This window comes from Calliphora vicina, chromosome 5, assembly GCF_958450345.1.
Source record: "Calliphora vicina chromosome 5, idCalVici1.1, whole genome shotgun sequence".
NCBI lineage: Eukaryota > Metazoa > Arthropoda > Insecta > Diptera > Calliphoridae > Calliphora > Calliphora vicina.
Window position 1 is genome coordinate 22,252,840 of NC_088784.1, and position 19,535 is coordinate 22,272,374.

The window sequence follows — 19,535 nt, forward strand, 5'->3', positions numbered from 1 at the left end:
GTCTTAGTAATCCAGATATAGTTAAAAAAAATAGGTCAAAAATCGAGGTTGTCTTGGTTTTTTCCTCATATCTCAGCCATTTGTGGACCGATTTTGCTGATTTTAAATAGCAAAATTCTCGAAAGCATGTCTGACAGAATTATTGAAGATTTGGATCCCGAAGATATCTGGGGTCTTCAGAAAACTGATTTCAACAGACAGACGGACAGACAGACAGACTGACGGACATGGCTTAATCGACTCCGCTATCTATAAGGATCCAGAATATATATACTTTATAGGGTCGGAAATGAAAAATGTAGAAATTACAAACGGAATGACAAACTTATATATACCCTTCTCACGAAGGTGAAGGGTATAAAAAGGGGTAAAAACCGAAAAATACATTTTATTCGAAATTATCAAGCCAATTTTGATAAAATTTTAAACATTGGTTCCAGGATTCATACAAAAATTAACAAACAGTATGCTATTTGGAACTCGAGTGTGTAGATAAAGCCAACCCAAATCAATCAGCCCTATCATGTAAGGTGTACAAGATTAATGAAACAGGTTGAATAATTTCTTTAATCTAGTACGAAACTGTGGTTGTCGTAAAACGACTACGCCTTACATGATAAGACTGAATATCATAAATATAAGATCACTCATATTTTACATCAAAAAGGAGTATTTTGAAAATTCAAACTTGACGGACCATGCCATCTCCGTTATCGGCGAGAGCTATAGGTCGACGATTACCAACTTATTTTGGTCTAAATTGAATGATCTGGACGGCTTTACGAGCCACTCAGCTCACGCCACATTTTACATTCTGCACAAGCGATTAGAGGGCATGGTCATCTCACATAGAGGTGAGGTGAACTGGCCAACGAGAACGACTTAAGAATACCCCACAAGAAAAAGTCTCGCCACTAACCACAGCTGCCTTTAAAGCCAACATAACCCATGTCATTGATCAAATTCAGCCAGATTTATGCGCCAGAATCATGGAAAATTTGACATTTCGGATGCGCGCAACCCAGCGAAGGCACGATCTTATATTCCAGCCCCATTTTGGTTTACAAACGACCCAGATCATTGCAATCCAATGTCGCAGAATGACGAATGTGGCAACATATTCAGCCTTATTCTGGAAGGCGTTGTCAATTTACGACATCGACATTTTCGTACTAGACTGAAGATATCATGAAAGATTCCGTGACTCCACCAACTAATCCTTGAATAGTAGGACGGATTGTCAAGTGTCCAAGGCCTTTTGGCCAAAACTGGATGCAAAGGCAACCAAAACACTAATTGGGTTGGATAGGTGTAGTCTCAGATTTCTAGTAGAGTGTGTGGGTATGTAGAGGAGTTGGAGACAGTAGAGCACATTATGAGCAGCTGCCCGAGACTACAGAGTTATAGATTTATTATCCGATATATCCGGATGGACTTCCTCACTTTAGTGCGGTTGCCATCCATAACAGACTAATAAGCCATTCGATATAGAACAATTAATTTAGTACATCGATCACGAAGACGGTAATTCGTTTCCAGTTTATAGGAACAAATTCAAAATTATTGATTTCGTTTGACTGCAACTTTATTGAGAACAAAAAGAGATTCCATTTACATACAGCATATTATTTATTTTAGTATTTTTTACAACACTTTTTCACACATTTGCTTAAAATTCTTAAGAGTTTGTTTTTTAATTAATTTAAATAACATATTGATTAAATTTCTTACATCGGTCGGGTTTTTGTATTGTAATTTCTTTTCACTGTAATGGAACATTTTTTTAATGGCTATTTAAAAATCTCTAAAGGAATTTAGCGTTTTGTTTTTTTTCAATTAGTTGGGTTTTATAATAATGAGTCCATCAAAAACGTATGTAATAATAAAACTATACTATAAGTATAATTACGTAAAACGTATAAAAAAAATAATATTTTATAAAAAAAAATATTATTATTTAAAAGTAAAAGTATTTATGTAGTATTTAAAAAAAAAACTAAAAGTGCGTTTAAAAGCCTGTTTGATATTGTTTAGATTCCAGGCGCTGCTGTAACATTTCCAATTGACGCTTGGCCTCACACTGAGGGAAGTTGTTCATATCATAGTATTGGGGAGACAGGGTTAAAAGCCATTCAGCTGTTGTTAAAAAAGAAGATTATTATAATTGTTTTATTACATAATTTAATATAAAAAAACTTACGTTTAACATCTGTCACAGTACGTATATAATTTTTAGTGGTGAGCACAAATTCATTGTAGATAACCCAGTCGGGTTTGTGATCTAAACATGTTGAGGGATGCAATTGAACAATTTGATTATCCTTGATGGTAAGATAATGGCCAGTGCGTTCTAAATGCGCCACTTGCATAAAGAAGCCTTGTACTAAGGCTTTGCGTATATTGACATAATAATCCTTGGAAGTGAATTCTGTGCTGCTGCGTTTCAAATTGAAACGATCCATAATGCGGGCCAATTGTTGACGCACATTATCGGCCGATTTTAAAGAGCGGAAATTTATGAAATTCTCATAACACCAGTTGGGATCCTCACTGCCTGTTGTGTAAATGAATTAAAGGAATAGATATAAATGTTTCTTTTGTTATTTATTTAAAGAAAAACTTACTCTGTTTAAAGGCATGATAGACATTAAGTAAAGTTAAATGATCACCATCAATGTGGGCAAATCTCATTTTGGCCTCATCTGCTGCTTTTTTGGCCTCGTTGGGTCTAACAAAACATTGTGGTACTAAAGTTTAGGCAGCCATCAGTATCATCAGCATCATTATTATGGTCACCACAATGATTTTTTTCATTTTATTTTTAAGATTTTCGAGATAAAAACAAAAGAAGAGCATTTTGTGTTTGGGGGTATTTGGTTGAGTTTGTTTGTTGGTTGTTTTTTGTTTTTTTTTTTTAAACAAACCAAAAATATTTTACCATTTACCCGTTGACACAAGTTGTTTTTTGTTTAAGAGTTTTTTCATTGTTTAAACTTAAGTGTTTTTGAGTTTAGTTTTTTTATAAATACAGATGATAAACAATAGAATAAACACATCTAAAGTCAACTAAATTTTCAATAAAAGGAAGAGGTGTTGTAAAGGTTTTGTTTCAGCAAAAAGTTTCAAGAACGTTTTCTTTCTTTTGTACGTTAGTGGTAGCACAAGTAACAAGTTTTTAACAATAAAAATATGAAATTCAAACATTTAAACACAATAGTTTACTAAATACAATATAAGAAAATTTTAAAGAGTTACTTGTGTGTTTACTAAACGCTATTGAAACTGAAGGTTCAGTGGTGAATGCAAAAGACAAATGTTTTATTCTAAAATAAACTGAGATTTTTCTTTTGCATTTTAACTAAAACTAAATGTTAAAGAAACGAAGGCTGGCAATATTTTACGAAAGAAATTAAAATGGTTTCTTAAAGGAAAATTCGCAAATTCTGAGGTATTTGGTTAAAGAAACTTAAAAAATTTTAAACAAATATAGAATTCTAGTATAACTGAGAGAATATTCCTATAGGTAGTCAAATTATAAGTTTATAGAGACAATATTCCTAAGAGAGTCAAGTTAATTTTTCTATAATGAAAAATAAAAAATCATTCACCTAAAAAAATATTTTCATTTCTTTAAAAAATATTTTATAAATTAAGAGCCAATTTCTATAAGATTAACAAAACTCTTCTAAACAAACAAAAGTATTCCAAAAATTATTTTTGATTTTCTCCTAACCTCACTTTTCTTAAATCCCTTCACTCTAACCCTACTTTATCAATCATTGGAATAAAGATTTTAGTGTTAATAAAGATAATCTCACCCGACAGCATAGCAGTAATTGATAAGATTTCATTGGAACAATTATGCTGACAACTGGCTATTAACATTTTGGCCAATTGTGGATCCAAAGGAAATTCTGACATCACAGCACCCAAATCTGTTAAATTACCATCATCGTCTAGGGCAGCCAAATAATTTAAAAGTTCCAAAGCACGCATAAGGGTTTCGGGTGCTGGGGGATCCATGAAATCAAAATGTACCAAATCATCTATGCCCAGTTTTTTCAGTTGCAAAACAACAGTGCCTGGAAGTAGAAAAATTTAAATTTCAGTTAATGGAATATTTAATTTAGTTCTTTATTATTTCGAACATTATGTAAAATTCAAAATATTTAGATTTCAAAAATATTCGAAATATTTTAATTCGTAAATCTAAAACAAAACAAAAATATTCCAATCCTCTAATGAATCATATTCGAATTCGAAAATCTTAGAGAAAAAATATTCTACTACCAAAATTTCTAAAATTCGAATTGGAAGGTTATTCCAATTCGAACATTAACAATATTCGAATTATTTTAATTAGAAATTCTAAAGTAGTTTTTTAATTTTTCAAACACATCAAATTAATGTTCGAATTCTTAAATATTAAACAAAAATTAAATTAATTTAAAATTCTTAGAATTCGCATTTGGAAACCTGGTATTTAATTCGTAATTCAGTTCGAAAGTTCTTCGAATATTTCGATTTGATTTATATAATATTCAAAGTAAAAATTTTAATACTCGAAATTTTTAGTATTTTTCAAAATTTTCGAACACAATTCATTAATGTTCGAAAATCTAAAATTCGATAATGTATTTGAAAGAAAATTCGAACATGTTCGAAACAAATGCGAAAATTTCGAAGATAAAATCTAAAATATAGAATTTCGAATTTTTTAAATGTCATGTCGTTTCTACATTTTTAAAATTTAGCAAATAAATAAAAATCTAGCGGCTAAATAATCGCATTACAATTGTAGGTGTATAAAATACTTTGTTTTTATATTGAAAAATATTAAGTTTTCATTTTCTTAAACACCCTGCCTCCACAATTCCCTCCCGAATGACTTACCCAAATTAGATCTTAAAATTTCCGGATATGTATTATCCTGCATCTCATTCTTATAGGCCTTTTCGGTATACAAACGGAAACACTTTCCGGGCCGAGTACGACCGGCACGACCAGCTCTCTGCTGAGCCGAAGCCTTTGAAATCGGTGAGACCAATAAACTTTCCACACGAATACGAGGATTATACACTTTTTGTTTGGCAAAACCGGGATCAATCACGAAAACTACACCATCAATGGTCAACGAAGTTTCCGCAATATTTGTGGACACAACAACTTTGCGGCCAATGGCGCCTGTGGCACTGCGAGGTGGTGCTGGTTCGAAAATACGCTGCTGCAAAGCAGGCGGCAAGGTGGAGTACAATGGTATACACTTGAGTTCGCCTATCTCTGAACCCAAATTATCTATTTCACGTTTAATACGTTTACAAGCCTCTTCGATTTCCTCCTGACCCGTCAGGAACATCAATACATCACCCTCGATATCTTCGCACATGTGTATCTGTATGACAGTGCGAATGGCAGCCTCTAGGTAATCACGTTCCGGCTCCGGTGTATAGAAAATCTCTACGGGATGTGTTCGGCCGGGTACATTCATAAGGGGAGCATTATCAAAGTACTGCTGGAATTTGCCAGCATCCAAAGTGGCAGACATCACCACCAACTTCAAGTCGTTTCTTTGTCTTATAACCTCTTTTAAGACACCCATTAAAATATCAGTAGCCAAAGTCCTTTCGTGAGCCTCATCCAATAAAATCACTTGATATTGTTCCAACATGGGATCGGACATGGCCTCACGCAACAACATACCGTCTGTCATGTATTTCAGCAAAGTTTTGGCCGACGAACAGTCTTCGAAACGTATAGAGTAGCCCACCTCTTCGCCCAAAGTAACATCCATTTCCTCGGAGACACGTTGGGCCACTGACATGGCAGCCACTCGACGTGGTTGGGTACAGGATACCCCCTTCTTACCCTTGGACACTGCATACTCTACACACCATTGGGGTATTTGTGTGGTCTTGCCAGAACCTGTTTCACCCACCAACACAATACACTGATGGTTATTTAACAAGCGCATAAAATCGGTTTGATACTCGAATACCGGCAAAGTTATACGTTTCTTATACAACTGTTGAAAACGTGCCGTATAGGGCTTCATATTAAAGGGATTCATGGCGCCCGGTGGCTTTGACAAAGAACCTACCAAACTGCCTGGCTGGCCACAGGCGGCCATTGCCGCTGCTGCCCCGGACGATGTTGTAGCTGTTTCATCTCTGTAAAAATAAAGGAATTTCTTAAGTCGCCATGTTTATAATGTAAGTTTTTATCGTTTCTTTTCGGCCTTTTTTTTTGTCGTTCATCTACTTACTTTTTCATTTTGTTTGTGTAGGTCTCCCCAACTTCAATGCGCCTTTTCGACATGTTTTTTTTATATATTTGAGCGGGGTTTTCTATAAAATATTAATATTTTCTTAAAATTGTCTATATTTTTAACACTTTTTCTACAATTTAAACGGAGAAACTTATAAAAAACACGCGTTAACTTGCACGCGATTTGCAGGCGCTTGTGAAATAAAGAAAAATAATGGTTCTAAAACAGTGGTGATTAATTTAGTATCATTTAAAAGGGTTATAAGCCAGAGTTGTTTATAAAGTGTTTGCTAGGGAATTTGCGGAAAGTATTTTATAAAGACAGATGATCCATCAGTTTGTTTGGATGTACAAAACCATTTTTTCCACGACAGCGCAAAAATAATCTGCTTGAGGTTAGGCTGTCAAGTGAGCTAGATATCATGCGCATAATTCGCATGTGTTTACGCGAAGTCACAGCTTTGAAGTTATTTTCTGGTTCTATTTTTAAGAAAAAAGGTTTTAATGAACTCTCTGATTTAGAGCAATTATACTCTAGAAGTGCCCTGTCTCCTCTAGAGAGTTCTATGATGTCCTAATCATATTTTTATAACTAATTATTGTTCTTATTGTAATAGGAGAGATGGCGAATATGGAAGAATGATTTCTACTTTAAAAAAACTCAATTTGATTTATGGATTACAATTTTTCACTTGCATTTAAAGAAATCTTTATTTTCTATATAGAAAAATCTAGTTAATACATAAATTACTCCAAAATTGAAAACAATAATTTCTATTCTTTTTATTTTAAAATTTTTATCAAGACCCTACTGTAATTTAAATTTGCTCCTTTTTTTGGGGTTATTTCTAGAGAAATAATACCAAAAATAACAACTCTGTTCAATACACCTAAAAAATTATTGTTTTCGCGAGAGCAAGCAGAGGAAAAATTAGCAAATCAATTAAATATAAATAAACAATTAAAACATAAATAAAAACCCCAAAAAAATGGATTTAATATAAAGAAAATACTCAAATAATAGTATTAAATTAAGTTATTAAGGTATAATTAAGTAAAGAAAAATGGAAATACCAATACAAGTTGCTGTGCGTATATGCCCCAAGGGTTTGCAAAAACAACAAGCTGCAACAAATTTAGAAACATTGGATTATACGCAAAAGGACGATAGACAAGATGATAATGGTAATATTAAGGGCACTGACAATGAGGATGAAGATGAAAAGGATAGCAAGTGTTGTATACAAACTATACCATTGGCAGCTACCCAGCCGGGTTATATGGCCAATAATGGTATGACAACTGGGGTTGGTATGTTGGATAATGGTGTTGGTATAGCGGCTGGTCTCATACAAGTGGGTCCCCACTCATTTCCCGTAACACATGCTCTACCTCTGAATTGTGCTCAAAATCAAGTGTATCATCAAACAGTATTTCCTTTGATTAGTTTATTTATGGAAGGCTTTGATGCCTCAGTGGTTTCTTATGGCCAGAAGGGTTGTGGCAAGACGTATACTTTGTATGGCTATGGTTTTGATTGCTCCTATGGTGAAGCTGATCAGGGTGTAGTGCAACGTTGTGTTAGAGAGATTTTCACGCACATGACCAACCATCCAGAACGCACTTATGCCGTCAATATTGGTTGGGTGGAGATATGTGGTGAAGTTATACGTGATCTATTGGGTGTGGGCAATGTACATTGCATGAATTTCGCAGATGTTTTCCATTGGCTGCAGGTGGGTTTGCAATCGCTGGCTAATTCAAAAATGGAAATGGCTCATACTCTGTTTACTTTAACGCTGGAACAACAATGGGTTTCCAAAGAAGGCCTTATACAACATCGCCTGTCGACCGCTTCATTTAGCGACCTTTGTGCCACCGAACGTTTGTTTATGTTGAACTCTCTTGATCAACCTTCTAGTTTACCCAAAGATTTGGGTTTACAATCGCTGGAGCATGTGGTCAATACTTTAACTGATCCTGCTATTATGTATAATGCCAATGGCAATATACCTTATAATCAGACGACTCTTACTACCCTGCTAAAAGATTCTTTTGGTGGTCGTGCTCAAACTCTGGTCATATTGTGTGTTTCTCCCTTGGAACGTGATATCAATGAGACTCTGTGCAATCTACAGTTTGCGTTTAAAGTGCAATGTGTAAGAAATTATGTGGTAATGAATACATTTTCCGATGACAACACCCCCTTGTCGCCTGAAGGTATTTTGCCGGAATTGGGTGGCGGTGGAGTTACTACGGCTGGTCTATCACCGCCAGTGCCTGATACACATTTTGGTTTGCAGTTTGCGGCTAGTCAATGGTTTAAATTGGTCTCCAATGCCGAGGGTTTGTTTTCAAAGTAAGTAAAATACAGTATAATTTAAAAATAAAAGAATTCGTGGAATAAAAATTCTATATTTTCAGACTCATTTCTTCCAATGCCATAAACGAGGCCGAAAAAGAACAAATCGAGGAATGGCTGTTTCTCAAACAAGAGTGCGAAGAGTGTCTGAGCTCCAATGAGGCTATACGCAGTCAAAAACAATTGGGTCCCATACAAGAAGCCGAAGAACCCGAAGAAACCAACAGTGAGCCAGAAACGTCATGTCAACAAAATTCCGACAATGAATCAGACTCAGAATCTCAAAGACCCGATTTGGAGGAAAAAATTGAATTACTCATGGAAGATCTAACCATAAAAACCGATAATCTGGTCAATACTAAGTATCAAGAGTTTATGGAGAATCATCCAAAAGCGGTAATGGAATCGCAAGAAAGTTTCCAGCAAAATAAAAAAGATCGCAAAGAGGAGGACAAGGAGTTGGAGGAAAGAAGACAATCTGTGGGTACGGGGGGACGTAGAAGATCCATACAACCTGGCGCCACACTCTCAAGTGCTGAAATAGCTATGCTAAACAGAGTGGCAGGCGTTAAGCAGCAAAATCAGCAACAATTGCAAACACAAAACGAAGACTTCCTAGACTCATCCACGGACATAACCAATAACCTGAGACAAAATATCAACACACCCATGGACATGATACAAAAGAAACTACGCAAATTGGACACAGATATAGAAGCACGCCTTAGACAAATCAAGGAAGTGGAGGAAACCATGCAATTGAAACAAAACATCATAACAGAACTCATAAAGAACAGTGACACGCGCACTACAGCCAAACAGAGATTCCACAAGAAAAGAGCCAAATTAGAGGCGGAATATGAAAAGACCAAGAAATCATTAGCCAAGGCAATGCTGCAGCATAAAGACAAACAGGAATTGGATCGCCTTAAAGCTATTATAACACACCTCGAGCAAAGACTCAATGACTTGACCTCCATTAAACATATAGCGGGCGAAAGTGGCCAGAAAGTCAAGAAACTTCAACAATCCCTACATGAATCCAAAAAGCTCATAGATGATTTACAAAAGAAAATCAAAAAGGAACGCAAACTCAAGGAGGCCTTAGAGAATGAATTGAAAGCTTTAAAAGAAAAAGAAAACTCCAAGGCTTTGGTTAAAATAGAACATCAGCCGTTGGCGGAGGAAAAAGGCAAACATTTGAAAGAAGTGCAGGCTCGTATCTCCCATTTGGATCATGTTCTAAAAGAGAAATCCGATAATTTAGATTTGTATCGTGACGATGAGCAACGTGAAGGTTTAAGACACGAAATACGTAATCTACGCCGAACCAGAGATCATTTGTTGGATCAAAGATGTTCGCTGGATCGCAAATTAAAACGTGACAAAATGCTGAGCCACAAAGAAGAGCGTAAATTGCTGGAATGTGATGAAGCCATTGAGGCCATAGATGCGGCCATAGAATTTAAAAATGAGTTGATTTGTGGCCACAAGTCCATAGACACCAGTGAACGCCTGCAAAGAGAAAAGGGCGAGCAGATGTTAATGGCCCGCCTTAATAAATTGTCCACTGAGGAAATGCGCACCTTATTATATAAATACTTTACCAAAGTTATCGATTTGAGAGACTCCTCGCGTAAGCTGGAAATCCAACTAATGCAATTGGAAAGAGAAAAAGATGCCTGGGAATGGAAGGAGCGTGTGCTATCAAACGCTGTGCGCCAGGCCCGTCTAGAGGGCGAACGCAATGCTGTTTTGCTGCAAAGACAACATGAAATGAAATTAACTTTAATGCTCAGGCATTTAGCCGATGAAACCTCCAATAGTTCTGCCTCCTTTAGTGAACAATCCCTCAATCCAAATGCTCCCCGTTTCTACAAACCCTCAGCCCATCAATTGGCTTTACAGACCACCAATTCAACTTCAACTTGTTTCACCGACTCTGAATACGAATGGGCCACACCCCATCACAATGTTCACAGCGGCAAAATGCTTAAACCCTCCAGCAACAAACTCAACGATATGGAAATGTGCCCCATAAACGATCCCTCTTCGTTGACCAAATACAAACCGTTGGACAAATTTAAAGACAAAGAACGCGAAACTAAAAATAAACTTTTTGCTAAATTTCAAGTTTTGACCCGCTATGCAGCCAGTCATCATAATCACAATCATCATAATCATGCAGACGATACCTCTGGACCGCCTTCCAGCTCTTCCACCTCAACACAATTGGCGAGCGGCTTGGCGATGGCCGGTGGTGGCAGCGGTAAGCGTGGCAAAGACAAAGATCAAATGTTGGCGGTTATACCTCAAGAGAATCTTAAAAAATTATCTACAAACGCGCCAAATACAAAAGTAACCAGGCAGAAGAATAAAATTATCATACAGGATAATTCAAGGAAAAATTAAATGGGTAAATTTTTATTACTTCTTATTTTTTTTTGATACTTATTGCGGTTTTTGGAATATTTAAATATTTTGTTTAGAGGTTAAGGACAAATTTTTGAGGCAAAAGATTTAAATTGAGAAAACCTTTTATACACAAAATCTTTGATAGAAATAACTGTTATACACAAGATGTTCTATAGAAAAACTGTTATTCTCACAATTTGCAAATGTTATACACATACTTTACTATATAAGAAACTGTAATACAAAACTTTCTATAAAAAACTGTTATACATACAATTTTCTATAGAAAAAACTGTTATACAGAAAATTTTCTATAGAAAAACTTGTTATACAAAAAATTTTCTATAGAAAAACTCTTATACAAACAGTTTTTTATATAACAAACTGTTATACAAACAGTTTTTTATATAACAAACTGTTATACAGACATTTGTCTATAGGAAAAACTGATATTCAGACAATTTTATACAGACAATTTTGAACATAAAAAGTTTTTATACAGACAATTTTTTATATAACAAACTGTTATACTGACAATTTTCTAAAAAAAAACGTTATTAAGACATTTTGCAATAGAAAAAATGTTATACAGACAATTTTTTATATAACAAACTGTTATACAGACAATTTTTTATATAACAAACTGTTATACAGACAATTTCTATAGAAAAACTGTTATACACACAATTTTCTATAGGAAAACTCTTATACAGACAACTTTCTATAGAAAAACTTTCATACATGATAATTTTCTACAGAAAAACTGTTTTACAGAACATGTTCTTAATAATAAACTGTTATACACACAATTTTCTATATAAAAAGCCGTTATATAGACAATTCACTAAAGAAAAAACTGTTATACAGACAATTTTCTATAGAAAAAACTGTTATACAGAGAAAAAACTTGTTATGCAGACAATTTTCAATATAACAAACTGTTATGCAGACAATTTTCTATAGAAAGAACTGTTATACAGAACATTTTCTATAGAAAAACTGTTATATCGACAATTTCCTATAGAAAAACTAAAAATTTTCTATAGAAAAACAGTTATACAGACATTTTTCTAAAGAAAAAACTGTTATACAGACAATTTTCTATAAAAAAAACTGTTATACAGAGAATTTTCTATAAAAAACTGTTATACTGAACATTTTTTTATAGATAAAACTTTTTACAGACAATTTTCTATAGAAATAACTGTCATACAGAACATTTTCTATAGAAAAGCTGTTATACCGACATTTTCCTATAGAAAAAGTGAACATTTTCTATGGAAAAATTGTTAACAGACATTTTTCTCTAGAAAAAACTGATATAAAAACAATTTTTTCTAGAAAAGAACTGTTATACAGAGAATTTTCTATAGAACAAACTGTTATATAGACATTTTTCTAAAGAAAAAACTGTTATACAGACAATTTTCTGTAAAAAAAAACTGTTATACAGAGAATTTTCTATAAAAAACTGTTATACTGAAAATTTTTATAGATAAAACTTTGTACAGACAATTTTCTATAGAAAGAACTGTTATACAGAACATTTTCTATAGAAAAACTTATACCAACAATTTTCTATAGAAAAACTGAAAATTTTCTATAGAAAAACTGTTATACAGACATTTTTCTACAGAAAAAACTGTTATAAAAACAATTTTTTCTAGAAAAGAACTGTTATACAGAAAATTTTCTGTAGGAAACTCTTATACAGACAACTTTCTATAGAAAAACTGCTATACAGAAAATTTTCTATAGAAAAAAACTGTTATACAGACAATTTTCTATAGAAAAAAACGGTTATACAGACAATTTTCTATAGAAAAACTGTCATACATGATAATTTTCTATAGAAAAACTTAATAATTAACTGTTATACACACAATTTTCTATATAAAAAGCCGTTATACAGACAATTCACTAAAGAATAAACTGTTGTACAGACAATTTTCTATAGAAAACTGTTGTACAGACAATTTTCTATAGAAAACTGTTATACTGACAATTTTCTATATAAAAAACTGTTATACAGAGAAAAAACTTGTTATACAGACAATTTTCAATATAACAACCTGTTATACCGACAATTTTCTATAGAAATAACTGTTATACAGAACATTTTCTATAGAAAAACTGTTATACCGACAATTTCCTATAGAAAAACTGAAAATTTTCTATAGAAAAACTGTTATACAGACATTTTTCTAAAGAAAAAACTGTTATACAGAGAATTTTCTGTAAAAAAAACTGTTATACAGAGAATTTTCTATAAAAAACTGTTATACTGAAAATTTTTTATAAATAAAACTTTGTACAGACAATTTTCTATAGAAAGAACTGTTATACAGAACATTTTCTATAGAAAAACTGTTATACAGACATTTTTCCATAGAAAAAACTGTTATAAAAACAATTTTTTCTAGAAAAGAACTGTTATACAGAAAATTTTCTATAGGAAACTCTTATACAGACAACTTTCTATAGAAAAACTGCTATACAGACAATTTTCTGTAGAAAAAAACTGTTATACAGACAATTTTCTATAGAAAAACTGTCATACATGATAATTTTCTATAGAAAAACTGTTATACAGAACATTTTCTTAATAATAAACTGTTATACACACAATTTTCTATATAAAAAGCCGTTATACAGACAATTCACTAAAGAATAAACTGTTGTACAGACAATTTTCTATAGAAAACTGTTGTACAGACAATTTTCTATAGAAAACTGTTATACTGACAATTTTCTATAGAAAAAACTGTTATACAGACAATTTTCAATATAACAAACTGTTATACCGACAATTTTCTATAGAAATAACTGTTATACAGAACATTTTTTTTTATAGAAAAACTGTTATACCGACAATTACCTATAGAAAAACTGAAAATTTTCTATAGAAAAACTGTTATATAGACATTTTTCTAAAGAAAAAACTGTTATATAGACAATTTTCTGTAAAAAAACTTTTATACAGAGAATTTTCTATAAAAAACTGTTATACTGAAAAATTTTTTATAGATAAAACTTTGTACAGACAATTTTTTATAGAAAGAACTGTTATACAGAACATTTTCTATAGAAAAACTTATACCGACAATTTCCTATAGAAAAACTGAAAATTTTCTATAGAAAAACTGTTATACAGACATTTTTCTACAGAAAAAACTGTTATACAGAGAATTTTCTATAAAAAACTGTTATACAGAGAATTTTATATAGAACAAATTGTTATACAGACAATTTTCTGTAAAAAAAAACTGTTATACTGAAATTGCTTTTACAGATAAAACTTTGTACAAACAATTTTCTATAGAAAAACTGTTATACAGACAATTTTCAATATAACAAACTGTTATACCGACAATTTCCTACAGAAAAACTGAAAATTTTCTATAGAAAAATGTATGTTTAACAGTTTTTCTATAGAAAATTCTCTGTATAACAGTTATTTTCTAGAAAAAATTGTTTTTATAACAGTTTTTTCTATAGAAAAATTTCTGTATAACAGTTTTTCTATAGAAAATTTTCAGTTTTTCTATAGGAAATTGTCGGTATAACAGTTTTTCTATAGAAAATGTTCTGTATAACAGTTTTTTCTATAGAAAAATTTCTGTATAACAGTTTGTTATATTGAAAATTGTCTGTATAACAAGTTTTTTTGAATGATTTTCAAATAAAAATTTAAAACTGTTTTCCGGTAGTGTTTATGAATTAGGCCTTTAGTCAGACCTCTTAAGTCTTTCAATATTATTGAATGTTGACCGATTATTTGAAAAATATTATTGGTTTTTGACTTTAATTAGTATTAAAAACTCTTCGGGAATTCCCGGAAATAAACAGGTTCTTCTTTAATAATATTTACTGCTCATTTATTAAAATTCTATTGCTGTTTATAAATATTATTGCAAAATAATAGTTTAAAGAACTCTGCTGCTAAAAATTTGTCCAATCTCTTGCAAACATATTTTAAAAATTCATTTATTTATGATTCTGTATTAGTAATTAAGATAAAAAACTTATATTTAACAAAACTAATAACTTAAATTTTGTAAAATTTTTGTTCAATTTTTTAAACCTTTTATTTTTTTGTTTCATTATTTTGGTTTGTTTTATTCAAAGCAACTAATTTAAAAAATATTCCAACTCACTTTTCATTCAGCAAACAGTTAATGTCTGTAAAATTTCCGGAATTAGTTGATAATAATGACCACAAATTATACAGAGATATGAATCAGCTGGTTTCAAACAAACAAAAGGAAATAAACAAAATGGTTGTGGTTTGAAAAGACGGACAAATATATAACACACTCGTTGGCTATTGAAAATTTTATTTTTTCTCTCGCTCTGCAAACCACAATCCTTAATGAATTGTTGTAGAATGCCTAAAATAACCACACGGTTTGATATTACATTTTTTAACAACTGTCATTTGTTGCATAACTGTTCTAATCTGTGATAATGACGTTTAGAACTTTAAAAACTAAATACTCTACATTTTATTTTTAAATTTTAAATTAATTTCAAATCACTGCATCAGTGAGGCAAACAAATTTATTGGATTTACAAAGCACCCTAACTTTAGACATTGATTTCGTCTGTTATTCCGTCATACGATTCGAAAGGAAACACTGTGGGAAACACTTTCAAACTACAAATTCGAAATTGTTTAGTTAAGAATTGGGTTACGTAGTAATAGCCCTTAATCCTTAGACAGGTACTACTTTCCATCCGAAAATATGTGGCTTATTAAATAATATTTCTTCCTTTATTGCAGGATTAAATCTAATATTTAAAAGTCATAAAGATCTAATATTTATAATAAAGATTTCCATAAAAATTATGTACTCTTCAGCATGAGTGGCAAAGGAAGCTTATACATGTTTTGTAATTTCTACATTTTTCATTTGCGACCCCATAAAGTATATACAGTGGTTGACAAAACAATGGAAACTTTTCAAAATATTTCATTAGTGGCCTAAAATCTGAAATAATTTTTTAAAAATTTTTAACATTTTTGTAGAATTTTATTTGTATGCTTTAATTAAACAAAAACAAGGGACATAATTAATTAAATTCTAAAAATGAGAAAACAAAATTAAAAGATTTCAATGGAAACTTAGGTATTTATTTTAACAAATATGGTCTAAACTTTGCAATAACTCAATATTTTGTTGGGTATCCCTTATTTTTACAACTGCTACACATCGACGATGCATTGAACCAATTAAAGAGTCAATGATCTCCTTTGAAATATTTTGCCATACCCTTATAACCGCCTCCGATAAATCTTCCTTCCTGGTGTAATTTTGGGTCCTTATTTTACGATCTACAATTTCCAATAGATTTTCTATGGGATTGAGATCTGGCGATTGGGCAGGCCATTTTAAAACACGTACCTCGTTGGATTGTAATCACTCGGTTACAACCCTAGAGGTGTGTTTCGGGTCGTTGTCGTGTTGGAATCTCCAAACTAGGGGCATATTTTCCTTAGCGTATGGATACATAACATCGTTTAATATGGTTCTGTATCCTATACCTGTCATGTTATCTTGCCCTGAAAAACATCCCCATACCATAATATTGCCACCGCCAAACTTTACACTCTTATTTGTGTACTTTGGATCTAATCTTTTTCCCTTTGGTCGTCTTACAAATGTTCTACCATCACTGCATCTTAAATTGTATTTGGATTCGTCGGAAAAGAGGACAGTATTCCATTTCTGTATCGACCAGTTTAAATGATCCCTGGCAAATTGTAGACGAGCAGAACGGTTCTTTTTAGAAATGAGTGGTTTTTTCACAGGACGATAGCAACCAAGACCAGCCTCATTTGCCCGGCGACTAACTGTTCGGGTACTTATTTCTAATTTTAGGCTATTAACAATCATTTGAGGAGTTATTTTTGGGAATTTATAGAACTCTTTCGCTATTAAATTATCTTGTCTAGGAGCAGTCTTAGGAGGTCTTCCAGCTAAATGTTGAGTTTTTAAAGAACCGGTCTCACGAAATTTCTTTATAATTTTTAAAACTGATGATTAATCGCTCCAGCCGTTGTCATGTGATGACATTATATACATGGACCATTTCATTTTTATATATATAGATTTGTCACAGATACTTTTTTGTTTTAAACCAGCTTTAAAATCGTTAATTATTTTATTTTTTAAGTCTTTAGAAATCTTAACTTTAGCCATTTTCGTTAACTTTGAAAAAAAGCAATTATGCGAAAAACTTAGAAAAAGAAATTGTGAAAAATTACCAGAATTTAAAGATAAAATAACTGTAAACAGGATGCTTTTTACATGGTTCTTTTAAATATTGTTACGAAATTGTAGTTGAATTCAAATATAACGATTTTAAGGGCTGATTTAAAAGTAGCTTAATGCTTTCAAATAACAGTGATTTAATAGCAAACTGTAACTAGGGAGACTTTTTTTGATTCCCGCGAATCGGGAATTTTTTTTCTACATTCCCGGGTACCCGGCTATTCCCGAAATATATAATGATACTGTAAATTAGGAATATTATAGCCAAATTTCATATAAAAACTTAGTGTTATAAATATTAAATATTAGATCTTCGAATTAATTAATAAAATTTGAGCTTAATTCACTAAAATCATAATCCGCAATTAAAAAATGTCAGATTGCATAAATCCCTTCCTAATATTACATTTTTTAGATTCATTCCAAAGTCTTTGTTTAAACTGAATTAATTTTAAAGTTAATTAATAACAGAATTTATTCAAACTTTGAATGATTAAATTTTTGTTAAATCAAATCATTTCCAAAATTACTTGAAAAAATTGTCTTAAACCTTTTTGTACTAGACTTTAATTGAAGAAAATTTAATCATTTAATACATTTTTTAAGCTATTTGGTTATGGATTTGAACAAGAAATTTAAAGAAATTAGAATGATTCAATAAGAAATAAATTCTATAAATAATGAATTCTCTTTTTAAATTTTCATACGAAAAATAAATAATAATAATAAGCGGTCTATTATTGCCAAGATATAAGCAAAAAACTTTTCACTGTTTTTTGTTGAAAAAAACAGAGTTCTATCTTGTTTTCTATGTATTTTCGTCAGTTTTTAATTCCCGGGATTCCCGACTAAAAATCCCGGGAATCGGGTAGTGAAAAATTGGCAAAATTCCCGGGAAATTTGTACCGGGAATTCCCGGGATAAAAACCCTAACTGTAACATATCTGTGGGCATTATTAAATAAAAGCTTTCAGTTGATTTGATCGTAAGTTGGCAACGCTGTATTCAAATTCGAATATTCAGTTAAAGAACATTGTAGAAAGTACACCACAGATAGCTTATGTATTAGTAAGATCTAGAATATTCGAATTTTGACAGTTAAAGAACAATCTAGAGTGCAGATGGCAGTGTTATAAATAGTCAGTTATAAATTATCAGAGACGCTTTTCGAATAAACATCAAACTGAGTGCCTTAAAGTGTGTTGTGTTTTTCAAGTAAATTCGTGTACATTATAAATTGTGTCTGTATTTCTGCGAATTTACAAACGTGTATAAAAAACATTGAGTGACTATTTAATTCTGTGGTTGTTGTACATTTTAAATAAATAAAGAGTTGTTACCATTTTCAAACTACTAAACGGCTTTAATTTGCAATCAAAAGTATCCGGTTTATTTAAAGGAAATAAACCAAGCATTTTAAAAAGGTTAAAACATAAGAATATTATTTTCGTTTTACACTACTTTCTTGCAAAAGTTTAAAAGTTTCCATTGTTTTGTCAGTAGAGAAATAGTGAATATTTTTAATTTTGTTCCCTTTTTTCAGAATATAATTAATTATGTTGTTTGTTTTTCAGTTAATTTATATAAATAAAACGATACAAGTAAAATACTAAAACAAAAAAATTTTATTTTAAAAAAATATTTTAAATTTTGGGCTACATATGGAATATTTGGAAAAGTTTTCATTGTTTTGTCAACCGTATTCCGGATCGTTATAGATAGCGAAGTCTGTCTATCTGCCTTTTGAAATCAAGTTTCCCAAGGTCCCAAATAACTTTAATATAAATTGAAACATCAATATATTCGCAGCATGATTGTGTAATGCATTGGCGTTTTACGAGACAGTTTCGTAATAGATTAAAGAAACAGGTTGCAAGTTCTCCTAAATCTAGTACGAAACTGACGATGTGGTAAAATGCCAAAGCCTTACATAAACAGCCTAATTATTAAATAAATTTTCTAACCTCTTTGTTTTTTTCTTTCTTTTTCAGTGTTCGTTTATATTTGTTTGGTAAATTCCTATTCCTATTAACATTTTAAGTTATTTTTCTTTTATGTTTGTTTTAAATTACAATACATTTAGTATAAATGTATGTATTTTGTATTTTTATTTTAAACTAGATGTTTTAATTAATAATTTAAAACGTAAGACAAAAATGAAATTAATTAAATTAAGTTTTAAATATTTGTTTGTATAATTTTATAATTAAGTTTTAACA

At 31.5% G+C, this 19,535-nt stretch overlaps 2 protein-coding genes across 3 annotated transcripts; one reads left to right on the plus strand and one right to left on the minus strand.

The window, feature by feature from the left end:
* Window positions 1-1,664: 1,664 nt before the first annotated feature.
* Dhx15 (DEAH-box helicase 15) lies at window positions 1,665-6,450 on the minus strand. Its single transcript, XM_065511425.1, has 7 exons — window positions 6,263-6,450; window positions 4,894-6,167; window positions 3,819-4,082; window positions 2,625-2,747; window positions 2,201-2,554; window positions 1,998-2,136; window positions 1,665-1,964 (listed from the first exon to the last, which is right to left on the minus strand). The coding sequence occupies exons 1-6, from the start codon at window positions 6,313-6,315 to the stop codon at window positions 2,009-2,011; spliced, it is 2,196 nt and encodes a 731-aa protein (XP_065367497.1). The 5' UTR covers window positions 6,316-6,450; the 3' UTR covers window positions 1,665-1,964; window positions 1,998-2,008.
* A 680-nt stretch (window positions 6,451-7,130) lies between these two features.
* Window positions 7,131-19,342, plus strand: cos (kinesin-like protein costa). 2 transcript variants are annotated; one of them, XM_065513472.1, is made up of 3 exons: window positions 7,131-8,623; window positions 8,689-11,042; window positions 19,308-19,342. In XM_065513472.1, exons 1-2 carry the CDS (start codon window positions 7,329-7,331, stop codon window positions 11,036-11,038), a joined length of 3,645 nt encoding a protein of 1,214 aa, XP_065369544.1. In that variant the 5' UTR covers window positions 7,131-7,328; the 3' UTR covers window positions 11,039-11,042; window positions 19,308-19,342. The 2 variants fall into 2 exon arrangements, with proteins under 2 accessions (XP_065369544.1, XP_065369545.1); XM_065513473.1 differs by lacking the exon at window positions 19,308-19,342 and having other exon boundaries at window positions 8,689-11,047.
* Window positions 19,343-19,535: the final 193 nt, after the last annotated feature.

Coding starts and splice junctions, on each gene's coding strand:
- Dhx15 (XM_065511425.1), bottom strand. CDS start 6,315: ATGTCGAAAAGGCGCATTGAAGTTGGGGAGACCTACACAAACAAAATG. Junction 4,083..4,893: donor AATTTTAAGATCTAATTTGG/GTAAGTCATTCG, acceptor TTCTACTTCCAG/GCACTGTTGTTTTGCAACTG. Junction 2,748..3,818: donor AATTACTGCTATGCTGTCGG/GTGAGATTATCT, acceptor CCTAAACTTTAG/TACCACAATGTTTTGTTAGA.
- cos (XM_065513472.1), top strand. CDS start 7,329: ATGGAAATACCAATACAAGTTGCTGTGCGTATATGCCCCAAGGGTTTG. Junction 8,624..8,688: donor GCCGAGGGTTTGTTTTCAAA/GTAAGTAAAATA, acceptor CTATATTTTCAG/ACTCATTTCTTCCAATGCCA.